The following is a 23,144-nucleotide window of genomic DNA, read 5'->3' as shown; positions in this document are numbered from 1 at the left end:
ATTAATAATATATATTACACGATTTATTGTTCTATAATATAAGTACAATAACACATGTAGATTGATATCCAATTTGTGAAAAATAGGCGAATAAATTTCGTTTCACAAATGCCTTCTTTTTTAAATTTAGCGACAAGTATTTCGATACATTCCTATTTTATTTTGCCTTTAATCTAACATTAAAGTATGCGGTGAGATATCCATAAATACATTTTCAAGCTCCCTTCAACGGATAATTTTCATCGAGTTTCGCTCTTAATAAATGCTACGAAAAGGTGCGAAAAGTCGCGATGCAAAAATCAAGAGTTTTTTTTAAAGTCTACTCTGACAACTTCTATTTAAAAAAGGATCAACAAAATTTAAAAAAAAATCGAGTTTGAAATTTGTTCCCTTGGAAAAAACTTGTTCTGGAATTATTAAAATATTTGTAAACTTCGGTCCATCTTGAAAAGATGAAGGACTTGTATTGCAATGACACTTTAATAATTCATGGGATCTAGATTTCTTCTGGAAAAAGAACAAATTTGCAAACAAGATAACCCATTGCCAGATTGTATATTTGTTAATAAAAGAAGAAGAAATTGTCAGAGTGTTACTCAATTTTCTACTTTTCTTTTCGCTTCTAGTTCTAAAGAGCCCTTATCTTTAAATCTTAATATAAAAATATAATATGCTTTAAAAAAGGAAATCACACTGAAGCATCCTTTGGCTTCTTAAATACATCTAAGCATTAGGGTGGGCCAAAATACAACAAATGGAAATTAAAAACAGCTCAGCACTGAAAAGTTCCATTCTGGATTTCCCACAACACGTGTAACCCCGAGTTTAGAAAAAAAAAATTTCTGACAAAATATCATTTTTATAATACAAAAAAAACTAGAATAATTTGTAAAAACTTTGCAAACTATCCTAAAACGTTTATGAGCCTGAAGAAACTTTCTCACACTCGAAATTTACCAAGAAATAATTGACAAGACTTCGGAAATTAAATCAGGATGTGGCCATTCTAATTGCTGAAATCTTTGCCTTTTTAATGTAAATTAATAGTACGAAAAAGTTGCTGAATGCTCAAAACAAAAAGGAGTAGTTTGCCAAACTTAAAAAAATTATTTTAGTTCAGGTTTATAAAAATGGAATACCAATATTGAACGGGTTTTTAAATTTAACAGAGGTTAAAAGGGACCCACAATGAAACTTTTCAGCATCAGGCTGTTTTTTATTTCCAATTTTTTTTCTATCCACCTTATCGAGTACCTCATCTAAAGATTTCGCATTTAACTAAAACACCTACTAGTCAAATGAGACGTTTTCAAAATACTCCTGGGACTCTGACGTCTAGGCGTTGCGAGTGGTCCGATTGATTTTAAAGGAGTTCTTCGTATTTCGACTGCTGGCCTTCGTGCCAAAGACTTTGCACTCCTGGGAGTTTTAACCGACAATGGTTTCTTAATAAGAGGAGTTTTATAAGTTACATCAGAGTTGTAAAGATTGATATTCGACTCTTGGTAGATCTTGGATTCTTTTCTGATCGGGGGTGTTTTCATTCCCTTATTTTCTTTCTGGTAACTCGGTGTTTGTTTAAAGTCATTGTATTTTCTATGTTGTGGCGTTTCTTGCGCTGGGACGATGACAAGTTCCATTTTTATGATTGGTGATGCGTTCGAGGTATTTTTTAAAAAAACTTTGGCATTTTGGTTTTTGGGACTCGTACTCTTCTTTTTTCGATAAACTTGTCGCCTGGGAGTGTCAGTAGTGTCCAGGTCCAGACTTTTGATTCCACTGAGTCTGGCTGTCTGTCTCCGGTTGACGTCTTGGTTTTGGATAATCCGCCTTTCCCTCAAGACTTCAGAGTGACTAACAGTTCGTTTAGCTTCATCAAAGAGCTTCGCTTTTGCTAAAACCATTCCGGCATTTTGGGTGCGCAGTTTTGCTACGGATGCGCGGCCCGTTATTGGTGCTGGTGTCGCTGTATGGCCTTCGGATTTGAAATATCTGGAGAAGAAAGTTTATAATTGGTGAATTGGGAAAAATAGGAATTTAAAAGTTCCTGAATTTGAGGCAACTACGGAAACTTCAGATTTTTAATGCTTAAAATTTCAGAGATATTTCAGATAATTATTTCAGAGTGTCTTCTTATTTTGTTTCCATATTAGAAAAGGTTAACAAGCCTCTTTTTATTTCTTTTTTTATTTTATAAATTAAAAGAATTGTGTCAATTTCGGTTGACTACGTAAGAAAAAAGGAATATGAGAGAGATAAAATGTGAAATTTTTTGGTATTGGTCCCGTATTTAAAAACCAGTTTGAAGCTAAAATAGAGAAAAACCCAAAATATAGCAGGGTGGCCACAAGATTAAATATTTAAATTTACCTGACTTTTTCTTGACATTTAGACGAATTTTCCTAACAGGAAATTATTTTAAAAAGCGAATAAAGTTTCAATAATGTGCCAAGCAAATCAGTGAAACAAGCCAGAAAAATGCGCTATACATGGCAGGATAGATTAATTAAGGTCAGACAACTCAGCGGCGCCACTAACGAGAAACAAAATGTCATATAATGGATATTTTTTGATATTTTTTGTTGTTGCTATTATTAACCCTAAAGAAATTTATTTTGCTCTATTAGTATTTGAGAAAACAAGGCGGCGGTAGCTTGCCGTCAACTCAGCAGGGCACCCTCTACAAAAACCTGCAGGCTAATGCCAGAAATTGTATACATTAACTGTTAGGATTTTTGTGCTCTTTCTTTATTTTCCATGACATATCAATCGCTTTTGTAAAATTAACCCTTACATAAAAAAGCAACACCCTGTAATGAAAACACGTATTGAAAAAAGTAGTTGTCTACATAGATGGAACTTACTTATAAAATAGTAAAATGTTACTTTCAAGCATAATTGTTTCTCACCCCTAACCTTTACAAAAATAACCCTCATAAAGTATAAGCTAAAATTGCAATATCTTTTACAATGTGTGTACATTAAAAAAATATAATTTACCTTTTTCGATTCATCTTTTAATGCCTTTAAACAACTTCTAGCACAACAAATTCTTAACGAAAAAATCCATGTTCATATAACGACCAATCTAAATGTTCAAAATGATTGAAAATTTTTTGAGAGCAGACTTTTTCTAAAGTAATTTTTTCAAATAGTGATTAAAACTATTTTTAAAGATAAGATGGAGTAATTTTAAAAGTCTAAAAAGCAACCATGTGACTAGGGATGCTGGGCATCTACATTTATGTTTTAAAATACATTTTGGCTTTTATATGTGTAATAACCAGATTCGAATTTGTGAAAATTCGATTTTATTAAGTTAGTTCGGTTTCTTGAATTTTCCAACGGGTTAACATGGTAAGGAATCATGTTTCAACTGCCCCAGGAAACCACCCCCAACGTGAAATATGACTTAGTTTGATGAGAAGGTCTTTCAGAATTTTTTCGACTCTGCAGCTATCAAAACTTCTCAAATTTCGAACTTATCCAAGTATATCAGTCACCTGGGTTTTCAACAGACCCAATGCTCTGAGTTATGAAATAACCTACCTTAGTGAAACCCATATAAATTCGACCTTATCCAGGTAGATCGGTCACATGATTTTCTTATCAACTCAATCTTGTAAGGAATCAAGTTTTAGTATCCCCATAAAACTTCCCTTGTCGCAAAATTCGTCTGAATTTGATTAATGGTAGATTATGTACATTTCTGAATAACTGCATTAGGGAAACCCATACAAGTTCAACGTTATCCAGGTAGATCGTTCACTTGATTTTCTTATCGACTCAATGCTGTAAATGATCAAGTTTTATTAAACCCAAAAAACTGTCCTTATCGTGAAGTTAATTTTAAATTTATTGGTATTATATGACAATTTTGTACAGAACATACATGTAGATCCAACATACATGTAGATCCCCAGTATCCCTATTTACAAAAGTGCTTTTTAGGATTGTAAAACCATTTCAACTTATCTTTAGATATAATTTTTGATAACTATTTGAAAAAAAATGATTTTAGAAAAAATCTGCTCTCAAAAAATTTTCAACCGTTCTGGACATTAAATTGTTCTTTATATAAAAATGGATTTTACTCGTTAATAATTATTGTGCTGGAAGATGTTCAAAAGCATTAAAAGATGCATCGAAAAAGGTACGTTATATTCTTTGAATATACATAAAGAGACTGGAAAATAAATAATTTTGCTTAAAAGTACCATGTTACTATTTTATAAGTAAGTTCTATCTATGTATATATCGACTTTTTTCAATACGTGTTTTCATTACAGGGTGTTTCTTTTATATAGAAGGGTTAATTTTACAAAAGCGATTTATATGACATTGGAAAATAAAGGAAGAGCATACACAATAAGAGCACGATAATCCCAACAGTTAATGTATATATTTTTTGGCATTATTCTGCATCAGTCATAATGCAGTCATAATGCAGTCATAATGCAGTCATAATGTAGCACAGGGGGTTGCTTTTTAAAATAGGGTTGATTTTACAAAATTGTTTATATCAAACTGGAAACAAAAAAATTGAAAAAATCTAGCCTAGTCCTTTTTTTAATACTTTTTTTCATTACAGGTGATAGTTTTTTAAAACAAGGTTTGATTTTACAAAAGCAATTCATAGCCCATTTTAAAGCCACTGAGTCTTCTGACCTGATTAATGAACTAACGGATATGTATCCAAACTGTAAATAAAGAAATAACTACAAATAAAAAACAAAGAATCGAATTATATTTTTAAAGAATGTACATTGAAAAAATATTTATATTGATATTAGGAAGTGCTTCCAAAATATTATAAAAACATATAAATTTCCATTTTCCCTGACAGCTGCTTCATTTCCCTGACTTTCCTAACATGTGGCTACCCTGTATAGTATCAAAGATTCTATGAAATTTCAGAAATGAAATCGACATCTAAAGCGACTTTTGTTTCTTTTATGAAAAGGGCAACAATAGCACGATTTTTGTGTTCTTTTAGTTTTGTTTCTTATAAGAAACCAAACGGAGGTAAAGTTCTTTTGCGTCTCAATTCATATAAAACCGTTGCAAAGACCTTTATTTGATCATTAAAATAAATCAAAATTTGAACGAGACTTTTGTTTTTGAGAATAAAAAGAAAAATGCCAGAAAAGAATGCTATGATGATATTGACATGCAAGACAAAACGAAATTAAGAGAGCTTAATTAAGATTGGACAAAATTATTATCTCGTTTCGTTTTGATCCTGAAAACCAATTGCAATTTCTTAGTTTTTTTAGGATATGGAAAAAATTATATTTCTGATGCTGGAACCAAACAGAAAAATATTCAAATTTGTTTTTAGGTAATATAAGGACAAACGAAATGACAGATCCTTAAAAAATTGTTATTATTATACTTCCAAGAATCGTAATATTATTAGTGATAGTATTGTCTTAACAGAGGAAAAGTTTTTAGTAGGAAAACAATAAAAAAATAAATTGTTTATTTAACAGCTTTTACATTTTATCAAACTTTTTTGCATATCGGGTTCGAACAAATTTTTAAAAATTATGCAATTCTTATGAATGGCTGGCATTTGTAAAAAAAAAAAATTTCATGGAAGAAATAATTTAAAAAAAAAATGTATCGACTAAAGTTTTTTATAAGCAAAAACTTTATTGTTTGTCAAACAACTTTCGTTATTTACAAGATTTAGAAGGAGGTAAAAAAATCTCTTCACCGACAAAATAAATCATCATTTCTTAAAATCAAAAGTTCGGATAAAAATCAAAAGTTAAATAAATGTATTTTGAAGACTTTGTTTTTTCATAAATAAACATTCTATCTATATTAAACAATAAAAACATTATCAAATTTCCTTTTACCAAATGAATGTTGCATTTTTTCTAAAGAATCGTATGCTATATCGCCGGTGCTTAGGATAATGAACCCCTAACTTATATCGCTGTAAAAAAAACACTTCTTACCATAACGCCATAAAAAAAACTCATCTCTATAAAATGTGGTGAACAAACATATATGCCAGTAAGCATGTAAACAAAAATACATATCGGCAAACGCTGTGAAAAAAACACGTCTTGTATAAACACTGTGAAAAAAACCCGCATCATTGAATGGCCGTAATAAAAAACATATTTTAGTAAACACTGCGAAAAGAAACCTTTTTTAAGAAGTCGCTGATCTACTTAGGAGTTTTTGGGATCGCTGATTACGAATTTGAAGTCAGAATTTCGAAACATTCCAATTCAAAATAGCAAATTCAAGATGGCGGTTTCAAAATTAAAAAAAAAATTATATGTATGAGCTTGAAAATATCTACTTGGTGGGTTTTGGGGTTGCTGATTACGAATCCTGATCTACGATTAGATTCTCGTAATTCTTCAAAATAGATCTCATATGGCCAACACTGGCACATAAATTGCAGTTGAAATATTGATGAATATTTTTTTAATTTAATTTAATTTTCTCTTACTTAGCGTAATCCATAAATTCAATAAATGCTTACATTATTGAAATCAAAGTATTTAAAATCTCATCTACGATTTCGAAGACTTACGCATCAATGTAAACTAAATTTGATCGACTAATTTTAATTTTAATTTAGTAACTTGAAATTCGTAAGCAGCGTCTCCAAAAACTCTGAGTATGGATTTTCAAGCTCGTATATTTCTTTTTTCAAAATTTTGGAGCCGGAATCTTGAATCCACCATCTTGAGTTTTAATATTTATAATTTCTGAATTCAGATTCGCAATCAGTGACCTTCAAAACAGAACCGAACGTTTATTTAGCATACTCGTCCGCCATATTTTATCCGCCATTTTGTTTTTGGAATTTTTGAAATCGGATTCGTAATCAGCAACCTTGAAACCCCTGTTATACCAATTTTGAAAAGAATCGAAAGTTTATTAGGCATACTCGTCCGCCATATTGGATCCGCCATTTTGTTTTCGTAATTTTTGACATCGGATTCGTAATCAGCGACCTCAAAAACCCGTAAGTAATCGAATTTGGGACATTTTATGAACCTTTTATAATTTTGGCCACCGTTTCCCGACTTTTGACCACTGTGTGACAGCGTAAAACACACGATTTTAACTTGATATTTATTTATAGTTTTTTGCATAGTGCACCAATAATACATTTTTTTACGGCAAAATGATCATTATAGTTTTTTTCACGGAATAAAACAGTTTAATTAAAAGTTTTAACGAATGCGGTCTTTTTTCACAGCTTTTTCAAAAATAAGGTTTTTTTCACGGTTTTCTCATGAGTCAGGTTTCTTTTCACGGCGCTTATATGAATAAGGTTTTTTTCTCAGCATTTACCGAAATATATTTTTTTCGTAGTATTTTACTGAGATGTGTTGTTCACGGTGTTTTAAAACAATGTTTTTTTTTTCAAAGCGACCTGATAAACAATTTATTTTCCACGCCGTCTTTGAAAAAGGCTTTTTTTCATAGCTTTATTTTGCAGATTTTTTTTTCATAAGCACCGGCGATATATGAAACTAAATTTTATGAGAAAATTTTGATGTGAAGAAATAAGAAGACACTTTAGAATCTTTTTCTTTCTAAAAGCTAAAAAAAAATAAAAGACTTGCGTTTAATTTTCAATAGAGAAACAGATTATTATCAGAAACTCGTACAGCTTTGATAACAAAACGAAACTTGATTAGCCTCTTGTTTTATAACAAAAGTAGAAACAAATGTGTCTTCTCTCCTAAAATCGAATTAAACTACAAATGACAAACAACACGAAGCGACCGTTTCTTAACGGATCTTGAAATTCAGAATTCAAAGAATGGAAAATTAGCCCTTTCTAAATTAAAAGCTTTGACGTGCACATAATTTTGAATTCAGAAACTTAAAAACTTGTGTACTACTTTCATATTTTTGTGCAGCTTCAGAAATAAAACGAAATATACAAAAACTATCGTTAATTATCCCGAATAAAAATGATATAAGAAGAGACTTCCGTTTATTTTCTCCACAATTCAACAACCAGCAAATTCTAAAATATCATAATTTACAGAAATACTTACTTTTCAGCGTCTTTCCACGTAATCACCGTTTCTTTCCTCTCCAAAGGTGCACTCTCTGCCACAAAGGTTTCGTTATTGAAAATAACATTCTGTTGACTATTCGACTTTTTCAGTTCCTTGACCCTCTCATTGAAATACCTTGAATTGTCAATAAATTCACCCCCATGGAAAGAAGACGCTCTCCTCACATTCAACTTCATCTTATTTCTCTCCGGCTGGAAAACATCATCATCAATCGAGCTGAAATCTTCGTCGCTCAGCGAACCTTTTGTGTGTTCCGCAGTGTGTGTTATCAGAGTGGTTAGTTGTTCTTGTAAATAATTCAGTCTCGCATTTGTCTCTGCACTGCAGAACGTATCTGGTCTCAATGAATTCCCACTCGACTCTTCCGATTTTGAGTAGCCAACGCTATTCGCTCTGTTATTTAGATTAGTATTTGAGTAGAAATTATTTAATTTTAGGGTCGTTCGCCTCAAGGAATGAGAATCTCTTCTATCAGAAATGTGCCATGAAGCAGTTCGACTCACTCTTTTGCTGCAAAAAAAAAACCAAGAAATTAATTAAATTTAAGAATGTAACTTACAGATATTCTAGTTATTTTCGTACAAAATTGCAAGCTTTGAAATTTTAGTTTATTATCTAAATATTTTTAAAAATAATGAGGGGCTGAGCACTCTTGAAATCTTGGGTACAGCCCTTTGTGAAATCTTTGAATTCTTTGTGAAATATGTTTAAATCTGATTAGATTCTGATTAAATTTTCTGAAATGATTGAACTATTCGTGAATTCTTAATTAAATCTTTGATAGAATTGGAAAATCTTTGAATTCTTACTGAAATTTTCGTGTAACTTTGTACATTTTCTTGAAAATTTGTAAAATTGTGAGAAATGTTTTGAACGAAGGGTTAATCACTCTTGAAGCCTAGTATTCAAGCCTAGTGAAATCTTTAAACTTTTGTGAATTCTTTGATACCTTTGAATTCTCACACAAATTTTGGCGAAATATTTAAAATCATTGTGAAATCTTACATTTTCTGAAATCTTTTGGCATCTGCTGACATTTTTTTGAAATCCTTTAATCTTTGAAATCTTTGAAATCTTTAAAATCTTTGTGAAATATTGGACATTTCTGTGAGATTTTATCAATCATTTTGAACCTTTTTGAAATTCTTCAGAAACCTTTCGGTGATTTTTAATTTTCTGCCTAACCGTATTTTTTTTTAACTTGAAAATTAAATTTTGAAAAAAAGATGAATTATTTGTGGGAACGAAAGTTACAATTTACTTCGATCGTAAAACAAGCATACCTTTTTTATTGGCACCGATTATTTGCAGTTTTACAGTTTAATTGCTTGAACTCCTTGCCACCAGAAAGTACACTTTCAAGACGAAAAGATTGTTGTTTATAAAATTAATTAAAGAGTTCATAAAAATTGTTTGTTTAACAAATTGTATTCGTTGTTTAGCGATTGCTCACCACTTTGTGCAGAATTTGTTAAATTATATTAAGTATGTCTTTTAATTTTAAACTCTATAAAATAAAATAAATTATGCTTAATTTTGAGATTTTTTAAAATCCCTATACGAACTGAGCCTTCGAAAGCAGTATTTAGTTAGGGATAATTATAGATTAACAGTCGAAGATGTCACCAAAGCAATTAAAGCTCTACCTCCAAAGATAAAAGCGGGCTTTGAAATAATTCTCGAACTTTTTTATTATTCGTGAAATCTTTTAAAATCTATGGATTCTTTGTCAAATCTTTGTAATATTTTTAATTTGATGTATATTCAAAATTGGATTGGTTAAACCCTTGAAAAAAGACTAATTTTGATCATATTTGTAGTGCTTCAAATTAGATCCGAATTAAAAGAATGCTTCTAAATATTCAAGTATATAAAGTTTCATAAAAGCAAAAATCGTATCCATACCTCACTGGTTTTTCTTGCGACCTCCGCCTCATAACACCAATTTTCCTAGCACTCGGCGATCTGATAATCTTTTGTTCGCTAGACCTTCTAATTTTTAATTCCTTCCCTAGCTTCTTCGCAAGATGATCAGCATTCATCGTACTTCCAATACCAGCCTCTTCCAAAGTCTTCTCGTATTCACCCTGTACTTTATTAGCAGAATGCGTCGTTAAAGCCTCCCTTGATTCGTTGGCGATGGATTTAAACTCCTGAGATATTCGGGTCTCTATAGTCGAAACTCTCCTTTTTATTTCCTCATATTCGCTTTTCGGAATCTTGACGTACTCCTCACCCTGAGAGCCTTCCACTTGTCTCAATGAAGAATCTTGGTACGATGCTTCGTTGTCGGAAATATATTCTCTGTTAGATTTGTCAGGACTATGTGGATCCGAATTTCTTTTTTTGGAATGGACCGGGACTGTTCGTTTCGACCTTTTACAATTGGCTTCATGCGAGTCCAGCTCGCTGCCATCGACTGATAAGTTAACATTGGCATCCATGAATACTTCGTCGTATTCCTTCCGAGAGTTCAATTTCACAGCTTTCTTCTCTCGAATAGATCGATGCAAGGATTCGTCACTTATGGTTGTGCGCTTCTTTTTCGATTCGGACATACGACTGGCTACGCTCCAACTTCTTCCTCTGATTGGGTTTTGTTGCTCTCTGCATGTCACACTCTCTGCTTCGACCATTTTCTGTAAATCAAGTTTTTCGGGTAAAGTTGATTTAGAATTAATTACATTTATTCAAAGCAATTATTTAGGCCCTTCTCCTTTTAAACTGCATTCATGTGTTACTATTTTAAAACTAAAAATTAGTAAAAAAAACTACGGTTAAGAGAATTTCAGAAATTGAATGATATTTAAACATAAAATAATTAAACAGTACAATTTCAAAGCAGACCTATGAAGTTCAAAACCTTCAAAGTTAGGCAAATTCAAAATAATAATAAGAATTTCTCCCCAAATTTTGCGATTGATTAACCTTTTTTTTAAAGCTGAAACTATTTTTTTAAACATTTATTTTTGAACACAAACGCACTGTGAGACACTAAAGAATGAAATTATATAAAATCTTCAAAATTAAAAATCTCGAAAAGTAAAAGAATGAAGTTTCCAAAAGTTCAAAATATTAATTTCTTCTCAAATTCAAAACCCACATACTGAAGCTACTGAATTTGAAAGATAAAGATGAGAAAATTTGGAATAATCTAAATTCTGCATCTTTTGAATCCCAGCAGTTCTAACAATATGAAGGTTAAAAACGTTTTCTAATAGTTTAATATTTTCGAATTGAAAAATCTGCATTTGGAACAACTTTTCCTAAATTCATCAGTAATCAGCATCGAAAATTTCATTACAAAATTATTATAAATCAATCATTGAAAAATAAAATTTTAGAATAAGGGATTGGTTCATTTAGTAATATAATACAGCGGCGATTTGAAACTGAAAAATTCCGTGGTTGAGCAATTTTTATTTCGATGGCTTCCAACTTTCATTAAGAATTTCAAAATTAAACCTTTTTTCAAACATTTTAAGTTGAACAATTTTAAGCTTGAAGCGTTGGAAATCATATTCATAATGTTCAAATGAATTGCTTATAATGATATACTATCATATTATACTATTTAGAACTGAATAACTGTAAATTCGAAGCTTACATGCTTAATCTATGCTTAAGTTTTTCATCTAAGCCTTCATAATTGAAAAGCTGTAATTAAGGAAATAGGAATTTAACAGAAACAACATAAGGCATTGAAATATGATTCATTATTAAGGCTTTCATTATTCAATTCTAAGATTTTCAACGAATTACATTTTTAATTGGGCAATTTGGTATGATTTCTTTCAAATAATTTTTTTTTTTTTAATGTTTTCAGTTTAAAGCTCTTCAACTATAGGCTTCCAATTTGAAAAATAGTAAGTTTTTTAAAGATGAAATACACTAAACATTTTTCATTTTCATCATACAACGCCATTAATGTTGAATTAATCAATTTTGACAGTTGAAATTTAAAATAGTTTAACTTGTAATAGTTTAGAAAAGGTTACAATGTCAGAGGTTTAAAATCCAAACTCTACAGCTTTGAAACTTCATTCGCAATTCTAAGCTCTAAATTTGATGCTTCAAAATGTTAAATTATTTGAAATTGCAAAAAATTGGAAAATATTCCACATAAAGGGTAAACACAAGAAAAAATTTGACGAAATTGGCAATAGATCTACAAGTTTTAGAATGAAACAATTAAATCATAAGAGACCTAACAATGACAATTTTCCAATTCCAGCCTTCAAAATTGAATAAAATTAATTTTGAGGACATAAAAATGAAATAATTATAGTATTAGGCTTTCATTAATAAATAATTTGAAACCTGAAAATGTATTAAAAATTTTAACTATTGCTCTTCACATGATTTGTAGGACACGTACCAAAATTTGAGAAAAACCTAACTAAAATAACTAAATTTTAATAAAAAATAACTTACTTGTCTACTCCTTGACACGAATCGATCGAAGCTGAGCCTTCCTTTCTTCGACTTCTCCGTTTTATCAATAGGTTTCCTATAATTAAGAACATGGTTATTTTAATATTTTACGAACAAGTTCTTATAAAACTAAGAGGTGGATAGTTTAAATAACTAAATTAAAACAATTCCCCATTTCACTTTCTAATATCTTATGCTCTCTTTTTTAAGGCTTCGCTTAAAAAGAGATCACATTTTATTTTATAATTAGTATTAAAGTTACTTAATATTAAAGATCTATGGACTATTTTTCTATCCACCTCCTTTAATATTTGGAGAGTTTTTGTCTAGGGAATCCTTACATTTCTGTATGAACTTTATTTGCTAAATATTTTTGCACCCTCGACATTTGAACTGGACTCCGGTCTTTTACGGGGCTACAGGAAATGAAAAAGGTGTAAGGATTTAATAACTTCTCAGGTTTGAAATAAATTCGATCTACTTTTCTCGCCATAAATACTAGCATTTTAGTTGAAACTGTTTTTTTTTTAATATCCAAGTTCCAGATGCTGCGAGAATTTTTAGCGAAGGTGAAAGGTCTATCAATAGAAAAAAACCATGCACTACATACTTTGGATTTTTGTTAACTGGGGAAAGAAACGAGTATCGTGAGCGTAGAGAGGTTCTTTCAGGCATGGCTTCCAGTAAATCTTTTCTGCAAAGCGATCAGAAATTTTGGATATAGTGCGCATTGTGCGATGTGTGAGGACAATTAAACACTCATAAAAATTAGCAGATCAATCGTACCGATAGAATAATAACAAATCAGGAATTATAAGAGAAATGGAATAACAAAGCGCAATAAAAAACATAACTTAAAAAGAGTTTCTTTCAAAGTAAACTATAGTTTAATAATAAAAATAAAATTCTTTTTAAGTTCAGCGATGCAGACTACTGTGCAAGGGTCACTCTTGAAACGAACATGCGAAGAAAACGTTTTTTAAAAATACTAGGTAATACACAATTAAGCGATCGAATATTTGGAATACTTACTTTTTCTTCAAATTTGACTCATCAATCGGCGGTTCCATCACTTTCCGCTTTTTTCCTATCCGGAGAGACGGAGTGTACAAAAAAACCGAATTCGATGAATCGCTGATCGGCTCAATGTCCAGTGGTGAATTATTTTTACCTACCATTTTCTTCAGACCACTTAGCACTCCTACAAATGATTAAAAACTTTTAGAAATCGACCTCATCAAGCCAAAGAGACAGTACAGTAGCACGTTAAATTAGAAGAATATGGTTAGAAGGTTATAAAAGCATAAGAATTAAACAAAGTATATCAAATTATTGTTATTGATTTCTCTTACAATATCATTCAAGATTAGTGTTCATGATTGTTCTCTTTTTTTAGTAATTTTGGGGCTCGGACTAACTTCAGAGATAAAAAAATAGTGTACAAAGTGGAATAATTTAGGAGAAGAGTAGGAAACTAGTGGCATGCATTTAAAAAAATAATAAACTTATAATATAAATCACGCAAGCTTTCGATAGACTACAATGCGTTTAAAAAAATTGCATACGTTAAGAACACAGAGCAAAAATTTCACGCAAAGAACTGCAATTTGTACTATATATTTTGTTAATGAAGAAAATTAGATGAAATACTTATAGGTACAAAAAAAACATTAACTAATAGAAAATATGTAGTAACTTGAATCTTCTTCTTTCTAGCACAAAATCCTATGAATTTGACAATTAAATTTGCACCACTGAAATTAATCAATAAAACCATTACAATTTTTTTGAAACCATATGGCATAAACAACTTGAACAAACCGTGCTGTAAAGAAATTTCATATTATATTGATAATTTTGCATTCGATGGAGGGAATGTTACAGAATTTGGATTTACAAATTATAAGTCTTTTCTATATTTTTGAAAGGTAAAAAGAAACTCTAAGTTTTACACTGAATGTTTCATTCCAGAAAAAATAAAGACTTTTAAAGGAAGGGAACAATAGCATCAAGGAATAATAATAGTATAAAATCAAACTTAATTAACTCTGATTTGAAATATTTTCAAAGACAAAGAAAATCTTTGAAAATTAATTCATGCATATTATATGCATGAAAAAGGGTCAAAATCACGAAAAATTGCATTTTTATTGATATTTTCAGATCAATAAATGCTTTTTTCTCTTATGATCGTACACTTAAGTTAAAACCCGAATCCGCCAAAATTTTTATTTGTTTGAGATTTGTACGCAGGTTTTAAGCTCATATAATGGCAGAAAACGCAATTTTCGTTTTAAATGTGAAGCGTACCATATATGGTACTGTGGGCGGATTCAGGTTAAAGTACAGAAAATGGTATAAATCTGAACTTCCTCGTTATTTTTAAACCGATAGTATTTTTTCTGATCCGGATGAACAGTAAAAGTTATCTACTATGCTGATAGAAGTGCTTATGCTGGATGAGATAATTTTTGATAAGGTCTATACTACATAGGCTCTTATATCAGCATAGTATACCATTTTTACGGTACAAAAAGTTGAAGAATATCGAAAATTGCACAGAATCCCAATTTTAGGAAGTTGCGAGGGGTGTACCACTCAGGATTCATTTGAAATCGTTCGAACAAAATGAACGAATTCGTGCGAATCCTAATGATTTTAATTAATATTGACATTGACCAACCCGAATCTTTTTTGCGCAATCGGGAGCTCCGAACGCTGTACATTGACAGTGTTGCGGAGTGTTGGACCTACGAAGTCGCACTGACTCCCACAATGTTTGACGAATCCGAACGAATCCAAGCAGTGATTACGAAGCGCGAAATCGGACAATGTGTATAACGTACGAGTGACGTACTCACTGCTTAATTATTAACTGCAAAGAGATTAGATTGTGTTTTGGCACACAGTTTGAAGGATAAAAAAAGATCTAGTTCTTTAGCCAGCTATTTTGGATAAAAATTCAAAAAGTTAGAGCATTTTGAAATTTTTTGCGACCATATTTTTTTAATATTTAAAAATTCTACGTACTACAATTCGTATTTATTAAAAATTTGAATAATTTATCCAGCCAACATTTTCGATAAACAGAAAATTACCAGAGTTATAGTATTTTCAAAATTAAAATTAAAATTAACATTTTAATCCAAACAACGCACGATGTGAAAAAAGTCAAGAGAAGAAAAACTTTGATTTTTGACAGCCCTACAATATTATCAAAACAATTTTTTGAATTTTCTTGAGAAATCGAACATTCAAATTTGAATGGCACAAAAAATAATACAAAATTCCATTTTGCGGTCATAGTATGCAAAATACAAAAAAGATAAAAACACAGAAACTATGCACCCAAAAAAGATCAAAAAGTTCTTTATTAAGTAATTTTTGATTCAACGAGTAGTTTTTGTTTTATTCGTGAAAAATGACATTATAAATTTAAAAAAAAAATTTTTTTGGACAAAAAAGACAAAAGGTAAAAAAAAATGTTTAATAAAAAATTATTTTTCAATCAGATCTGAAAATTTGCTTTTATTTTTTTTTTCTCACGAGACACGTGATGAGAATGTGTTCGTTAAAGCCGAAGGAGCTCCAACAAAAGTTAGATTATCGAGCGCAAACCTCGATAATCATTAAAAAAGATTTGAAGTACATGGATAATTTGTTTCAAGTTAAAGCGAGAATAGAAATACTAAGGATGAAAACACGTCGCAAATGCTGGATCACAAAACTTCACACTCAAGTAATAACTGATTTTTTATGTTAAAAGAACGATAAATTAAATAGTAAAAAGGACAGTAGCACCGGCGAAAAATGACAACAAAAAAGTATTTGGTGTGTGGCGAACAGTTGATACCGATGCATACTTCGCAGGTCCGAGATTTGCCCGGTCGTGCTGTCTTAGCAGCGACTGCGCTCGAATTCTCTACGAATTCTACCATGAATCCCAATGATTCCCTGCGGTTTCATTCAAAGTCCTTACGGACTGCTACGAATGCTGAACGATTTCGATCAAAAAGCATCGGACGTGTACGGATTTTCCGTTTTAGGCAAACGATTTCACGAACGTGTGTTCGCTGACGATTTCCTACTTTGATTTTTACGATATACATTGCCTTTCGCAAAGTACATACACTACCCGTCAAAATTGTGCGTCCACTCACGAAAATCGGATTAAAAAAACAGTCTTGTCTTAGAAACTGACTAACTCTTTATATGAGAAAGGTCGATCTATTTTACTTTTTTGACCAACTTTTGATTCTCCACTTCCACTCTCTGCATGCTTCAGGGAAATAAATGGAAAAATTGAAAGTTCTCTAACTCAAGTCTATAATCGCCTCTTTAAAAAGACACCAAGAATATAATTAAATATTTACTACTTTTTGAATTATCATAAAAAATGTGAAAGAGCATCTCGGCCTGCATGATTCTAAAATACTTTGGGTAGGGCTCAATATAAACAGAATTTATAAGATTTATAAATATTTTTTAAAAATCGTTTTAGGTTAATTTTTTGCAGAGTTAGTTTCTAAGACCAGTCTATTTTTAATACGATTTTCGTAAGTGGGCGCACAATTGTGAACGCTACTGTATTATACAGAGTATTTTCCTATTTTAAGAAAAATGTTGACTTATAAATTGTTTCGTAGTTGACAAAATTGTTGATTAAATTTAAAATACTCATAGGCTTTTGCTGCTTCGTTTCGGGTTACAGTACTTACATCACTTGGTACATTATTTGTTAGTCACATTCAACATAATTTGTGAAGTTTATGGATTTGTTATTTCATGTTAAAGACGGACATTTAGACGAACTAGGAAAGGTTGATTGTTAGAAATTGGATTGGAAAATTAGTTACAAACATACTTATATTGAGATTCGAGGCACTGAGATGGGGCTTACGTGTGAGGCTTCCACTACGATGCTTCTTCTTTTTACTTTTTGTCAAAATCGAATCAGATCGGTCGAGTTCGTTATCCGCGCTGCCAACTATCTCAGCTGAAATCGATTCTGCCACGTGATCGGGCAGGATGCCGATTTTCTCGGCATTTTCGATCAGTAACTTGAAAAAAATTAATTAGCCAGGGTTTCTAATAGTCTTACAGTATATATTCAATAGAATGATTCGAAAATGCATGGAAAAATTTGTTTTTATGCTGAATGGTAATGATTGCCCAATTCGGCTCTGAATCGCAAAAAAAAAAGAAATTTCATACGTTTGTTTTTCGAAATTTTGATTTTAACAAGTGCCGCTGGGTACTCAAAATTTTTACTTTTTGCGGGTTTTGACATAATTTCTGTGGGTTCGGGAAAATGTTACAGGAAAGTAATAGGACTTGTAGAGAACTTTGCAACGAAAAATTGTATGTGTCAATCATATGAGTTTTCCACCCACAACACAGCCTGACGAAGCCCCAAAAAGTACACCTAAAACAAAAAATTTCAATTCTGTACGAAATCTAGACTATTTTTTATCACATCAGTTAGCGAAAGCCAACGTTGTAGTCACTGCACTCATCGTACCATCAGGTACAGGTACAATTGCCTGTCTGCCGACCAAATCACAGTGTCAGTTACTTTGTAGAACGCTGTACCATAAGTAAAAATATTACGGCCTAGACTAAGAAATGCTTTCTACATATCGTTGACAGTACTTAAAATCGCACTTAAATTGGTGGTGTGATACAAAATAATTTAAAAAAAAATCCTTTTTCCACTTTTTTCTTATCAATTTCACTGGTCAGCAAAATAAGCTATTTTCCCGTTGAAAGCGACATATTTCTGATGTATTTTTGGACGCTGAATACGAATTTGTCCTCCATTTGTTGTCATCAGATGCAATATAAGATATGCTTAACTGCATTTTTTAATTTAAAAAATGTTAACAATTTTTTATGGTTCAAAGTGTAATTTTTGTTGACACATGTTGGGTATTTGCATACGTTTTTAATGCACATTTCAAATATCACTCCTCTTTTACAACAGATCAAGCGGTTCTTGAAATACTTCTGAAAAACTAAAAAAATTGAAAAAATACACTAAAAACTGAACTTGCTCTCTTTTTGTTAATTTTTAGCTTTTTAATATGAACTAGAGCCATATTTATTGATTTTTAAATATTTATAAGTAATTTGAAATAAAATTTAAATTAGAATTATCCCTTCTTGAGAGCATGAAAAATCTACAACCACGTTTATATAAAGTTTTAAATAATTAAATTGTTAGTCAAAAATGAATGTCCAACCAATAAGTTGAATTTTCAGATAAAATGATGAAATATTTAATTAGAATGATAGTTACACTTTCAGTTGAAACAAAAATGCTGAAACCAAAAAAAGAAAGAAATTTTCAACAAAATAGTTAAATTTTCGGGAAAAAAATCCTTTATATAAAAAACAAGCAAACAAGTTGTCAGTTAAACAGCTCATATTTCAATAAAAGAAATGATTTTTTAATTAAAATGATTAATCTTCAACCAATAAAATTAATTTTTAACCAAAGAGTTTAAGCTTCAACCAAGTAATTTTATTTCCAACCTAAAAGAAGAATTTTCAACTACACCCAAGTCCCGCTTTCAGTCAATTGTCAGGGGTGGCCTTCAAATGGCCTTGCATTGATTTCGGGGGCACAGAAACGTAACGTGACTGCAAGCGAGAGTTTTGTGTAAAGTAATAAACATTTAACTGCAATGCTTAAATTTATAGCCAACAGAATAATTTTTAAACAAGAATATTAATTTCAAAGAAAAAAATAATTTGCTACCAAAAAAATAGATTTTTAACAAAATACGTATATTTTCAACGAAATAGTTGAATTTTTAATTAAAAGAGACAGATTTTCATCCAAATTGTTGAATTTTTAACAAGAAAAGATCAATTTCCAACTAAAAATGGAACAATTAAATTTTCAATCGAAGAAAATAATTTTCAACCATACTGATGAAATCTCAAGTACAATGATGAATCTTCAACTGGAATAGTTGAACTTTATGCCAAAAAGACTAATTTTCAAACACAAAGAATAATTTCCTACAAAAAATATGAATTTTCCAAAAAAGTACATCAATTTTCAAACAAACAGTTTAATTTTGAAATAAAAAATATCAATTTTCAACCAAATTTTTAACCAAAAATAGAATAGTACAATTTTCTGTTAAAAATCTAATTCTTAACCAAAAAAAAAACACCGTATTTTCAGTAAAAAAAGTTAACTTTTCTATAGGAATATTTAAATTTTTAGTTTAGAAAATTGATTTTCAACAAACAAAAAATTAATTTATAACAAAAAATTTGAACTTTGAATCAATGAGTTTAATTTTTAACTAAAAAAAGATGAGTTGGAAACGAACAACGTAACAAAATTTTCTTTTATAATTCAGAAATATTTCTTCTGAAAATACTACTTCTACTCTAAAAACTACTCGAAGTACTTTCTTTATCCCAAATTTGGAAGAGGGAACTTTCAAATTCTGACGAATTCTGATTTGGAATAGGGATTTTTTCAATTCCTTTCTTCTAAATCCAAATGATAATTCTTTAAACAAATTCACGTACTATGTCAAAAATTCCCTGTTCCAAATGAAATTATATTTCTTTACAGAAACTCGCTGTCCTAAAATAAATTGAGAACTATTATCTAAATCTAAAATTCCCTGTTCCAAGCTAGGATAAATGAGGAGCAAGCGAATAACACGTAATAAATCCATTTTCTTGAAAAAATTGAAAAATTTATGGTTTCTTAGGTTTAAAATATCAATTCGATCATAAAACTTGAGTCAGCGAGAAAAATCTCACAGAGCAAAAAATGACTTAGAAAATACCCTGCAGACACTTGAAACCAGTAAACGTCGTTTAAGTTTTTTTGATCTTGTAATTTGTTTTAAAATTTTTTAAATTTCATAAGTTTAAGGAACATAATTGAGGCGCTATGAATGACGACTAAATAAAGCCTACTTTGGTCGAAACTCGTTTTTTACAGTTGAAAATACTTTAGGTTTTGGCCTATCGATAAATTTCAGAAATATGTACAAAAACAAATTTTATTATGCATTATGACCACTGTGTAAAGCTCATTTTGTTGTTTTTTTCCTCTTATTAAGTGAAATAATTATGAGGATTAAGCTCGCAATTTTATTTTTCATATGGTTTTTTTTTATACTGAAAAATTATTTCCAAAGTTTTTTAAGTTTGAAATATCTTTCCCAATTTTCTGGTAAACATACAGAAATTTTCGGTAAATTTCAAGATATTATGAGTAGGTTTAAGGTACTTTTCAAGAATTCAATTTCCTAAGTTAGAGACCACATCTCTAGCTTATACTCTAAGTTTTCATCCTAAGTCAAAGTTTTTATGAAAGCATCGCTAGACCACTTCTTTTTACATAACCAATTTTTCACTAATTGTATTAACTTTTAACGTTATAATTCATCCAAAAGCATTATTTTTGAATAAATGAAAATTTTATATAAATTCTAAGTAAAAGAAATTCTAAATTTATTTAAATTTTATTTGATTTCAATTTTATACTGCTTTTGTTTTAAAACTGAATAATTTTGGTTTGAATTGTTCAACAGTTTACAATGTTCTTGCAAAGTGAAAACTTTAAAAGAAGAATAAATTAACTTCAATCAATTAATAACTTAACTCAGTTGTAAGTTAAACCTTTAAAATTACAGTGTAATCATAATGACAACTGGAAGAGTTAGAAAACGATAAGCGAAATGTAATCAGAACATTTGGAGCTTGTATGGCGATCATTTTCCCAAACCAACACAAACTATTCTAAAAACCCCAAATAGTGATTTCTGCCCCATGAATTTAACATGGAAGATTTCGAGTGCCCAGCGGCACGTGTTGAAATAAAAAATTCAGAATAACAAAAATATGAAATTTCATTCCACGGATTCTTTTTCTTTCGACTCCTTTTTTAAGTTTTATTCTCACCTGCGCAACGACGAGATGTGTTTCCAAGCGAGATTGAACCGCGACCATGGTAGTTTCTCTCAGGGGCATGATGTTGGGTGCAACAACTGTGGCTAAATTAGCAGCCCCCATTTTATTAAGTTCCTCGTAGGAAGCGACTTTTTTTAGAAATTCCATAAAAAAGGCCAACGTGTTGAGATGAATGGGCGGCAATAGCAGGCAAGCTAAAAGCAAAGCCTCTACTCGATTTTTCTTGAGCATAACACATCGTACAAACAAATCGTGATAGGCATAAGGAATCAGAGGCTCGGGAAGATCTCGGAAGAAAGTCTTTAAGCAATTTGCAACATCGATTCCATGGTCTTTGTCTTCCAAGGTGCCGCCGTTGTCCATTCGAGTTGCTATTTCTCTTTGACGAGTTTTGGAACCTGCTTTTCTGAATATTCCTTCGAGATCAATGTGTTTGAGAAGATAGGAGGATACTTGACCGAGGAACACTGGGACGTGAACAATCGCTCCGGACGACAGATTCACGAGGTCCAGTGAAAGTCGCGATAAAGGCATTTTGAAGACCTGCTGAAATTGCAAATTACAATAACCAATAATAACTGTTTTCAATCCCTGACTTTTAATCGAAATTCTCTATTCGACACGAATTAAACAGGGAACCATTTTGAGTTTTAATGTTTTGCAGTAAATTTAAATTATATTATTATTATTATTATTATTATTATTATTATTATTACAGTGATATATTAATTAATCTCATCAAAGTTTTAACTTCACACATAGTAATTTGATGGTATACCACAGAAACCGGATTTTTTAAACAGTTTGGCATAGACATTTAGAATACAGTGGCTAGTCCGCTAGACGGGACGAATAGTGACGATAATGACACTGTAGTTTATTTAGCTCACCAGACGGTATGCATATTGACAGTATTTATCACATTCATGGTAAAAGAAATTGTTTTTTTAACTATTTCGAATAAATAATAAAGTTAACGAAGATGAAAAATGAGCAAACTAACGTCAAAACTTCATTGAATACATTTATAACGAAAACTGCTGTTTGATGAGAAATGAAACGACCTGTTTGTCGGTCGTACTTCATCACAATAATGTTACCTTTTGTGGGAGCCTTGCATTTCTATCCGGTTTCTCAGTTTTTACTGCATTTTTCTTGTGGCGGTATTTAACCCCAAAACTTCTTAGGTCGCTCACAACGATCTGATAAACTTTTTCTTTGTGCAATATGTCGTACACAAACATTTTAAATGCCGTCTTTTTTCTGATATCCACACCGCAAGCACTTTCGCACATAGAACACGAGTAACTCGCCGATGAAAGTTCGTCACATAACCAAACTCACCCGCGTGATCGACGTTTATAATCAACCAAAACTAGCACTTTTTGCCACCATTGTGGAAAATACAACTCTATTAGAGATACAGATCGTCGAATTTTCACACTGTTTTAATTAGAGTTGATGGAAAAAGCTTTCCTGCGAAGAATGGATGAATTCAAGAAACATTGCAGAGTACAAACATGATGAACTCAGATATAAACTCAGATAATGTATAAACTGCAGTAAACTGTAACAGTCGATTCAAAATATAAAAATGTACCAAAATCAATAATTTTGAGAACGGTCCAATCGTAGATCTATTATGGAAGAATGTACACATTGTGATTGGCCGCCTCCGGGAGAAAGTTGTGTGTA

General features: G+C 30.9%; 1 protein-coding gene across 7 annotated transcripts; it reads right to left on the bottom strand.

Moving 5' to 3' along the window:
• Positions 1-4: 4 nt before the first annotated feature.
• On the bottom strand, positions 5-23,001 carry LOC117179338 (rho GTPase-activating protein gacF-like). 7 transcript variants are annotated; one of them, XM_033371012.1, is made up of 10 exons: positions 22,550-23,001; positions 21,441-21,995; positions 17,365-17,560; positions 13,533-13,701; positions 13,111-13,194; positions 12,842-12,916; positions 12,501-12,576; positions 9,972-10,705; positions 8,043-8,576; positions 5-1,992 (listed from the first exon to the last, which is right to left on the bottom strand). In XM_033371012.1, the coding sequence occupies exons 1-10, from the start codon at positions 22,742-22,744 to the stop codon at positions 1,275-1,277; spliced, it is 3,336 nt and encodes a 1,111-aa protein (XP_033226903.1). In that variant the 5' UTR covers positions 22,745-23,001; the 3' UTR covers positions 5-1,274. The 7 variants fall into 7 exon arrangements, with proteins under 7 accessions (XP_033226903.1, XP_033226905.1, XP_033226904.1 ...); XM_033371014.1 differs by having other exon boundaries at positions 17,401-17,560; XM_033371013.1 differs by having other exon boundaries at positions 21,441-21,992.
• Between the last annotated feature and the right edge of the window lie 143 nt (positions 23,002-23,144).

This window comes from Belonocnema kinseyi, chromosome 9 (genome assembly GCF_010883055.1).
Source record: "Belonocnema kinseyi isolate 2016_QV_RU_SX_M_011 chromosome 9, B_treatae_v1, whole genome shotgun sequence".
Classification (NCBI taxonomy): domain Eukaryota; kingdom Metazoa; phylum Arthropoda; class Insecta; order Hymenoptera; family Cynipidae; genus Belonocnema; species Belonocnema kinseyi.
This window is presented reverse-complemented; position numbering and strand designations above follow the sequence as displayed.

What these genes read in the sequence shown, in the direction of transcription:
- LOC117179338 (XM_033371012.1), bottom strand. Translation starts at nt 22,744, where the DNA reads ATGTGCGAAAGTGCTTGCGGTGTGGATATCAGAAAAAAGACGGCATTT. An exon ending in TCGCAAGAAAAACCAGTGAG is followed by an intron (nt 8,577 to 9,971) that starts GTATGGATACGA and finishes TTTTTTTTGCAG; the next exon opens with CAAAAGAGTGAGTCGAACTG. An exon ending in ACGTGGAAAGACGCTGAAAA is followed by an intron (nt 1,993 to 8,042) that starts GTAAGTATTTCT and finishes TTTCTTCTCCAG; the next exon opens with ATATTTCAAATCCGAAGGCC.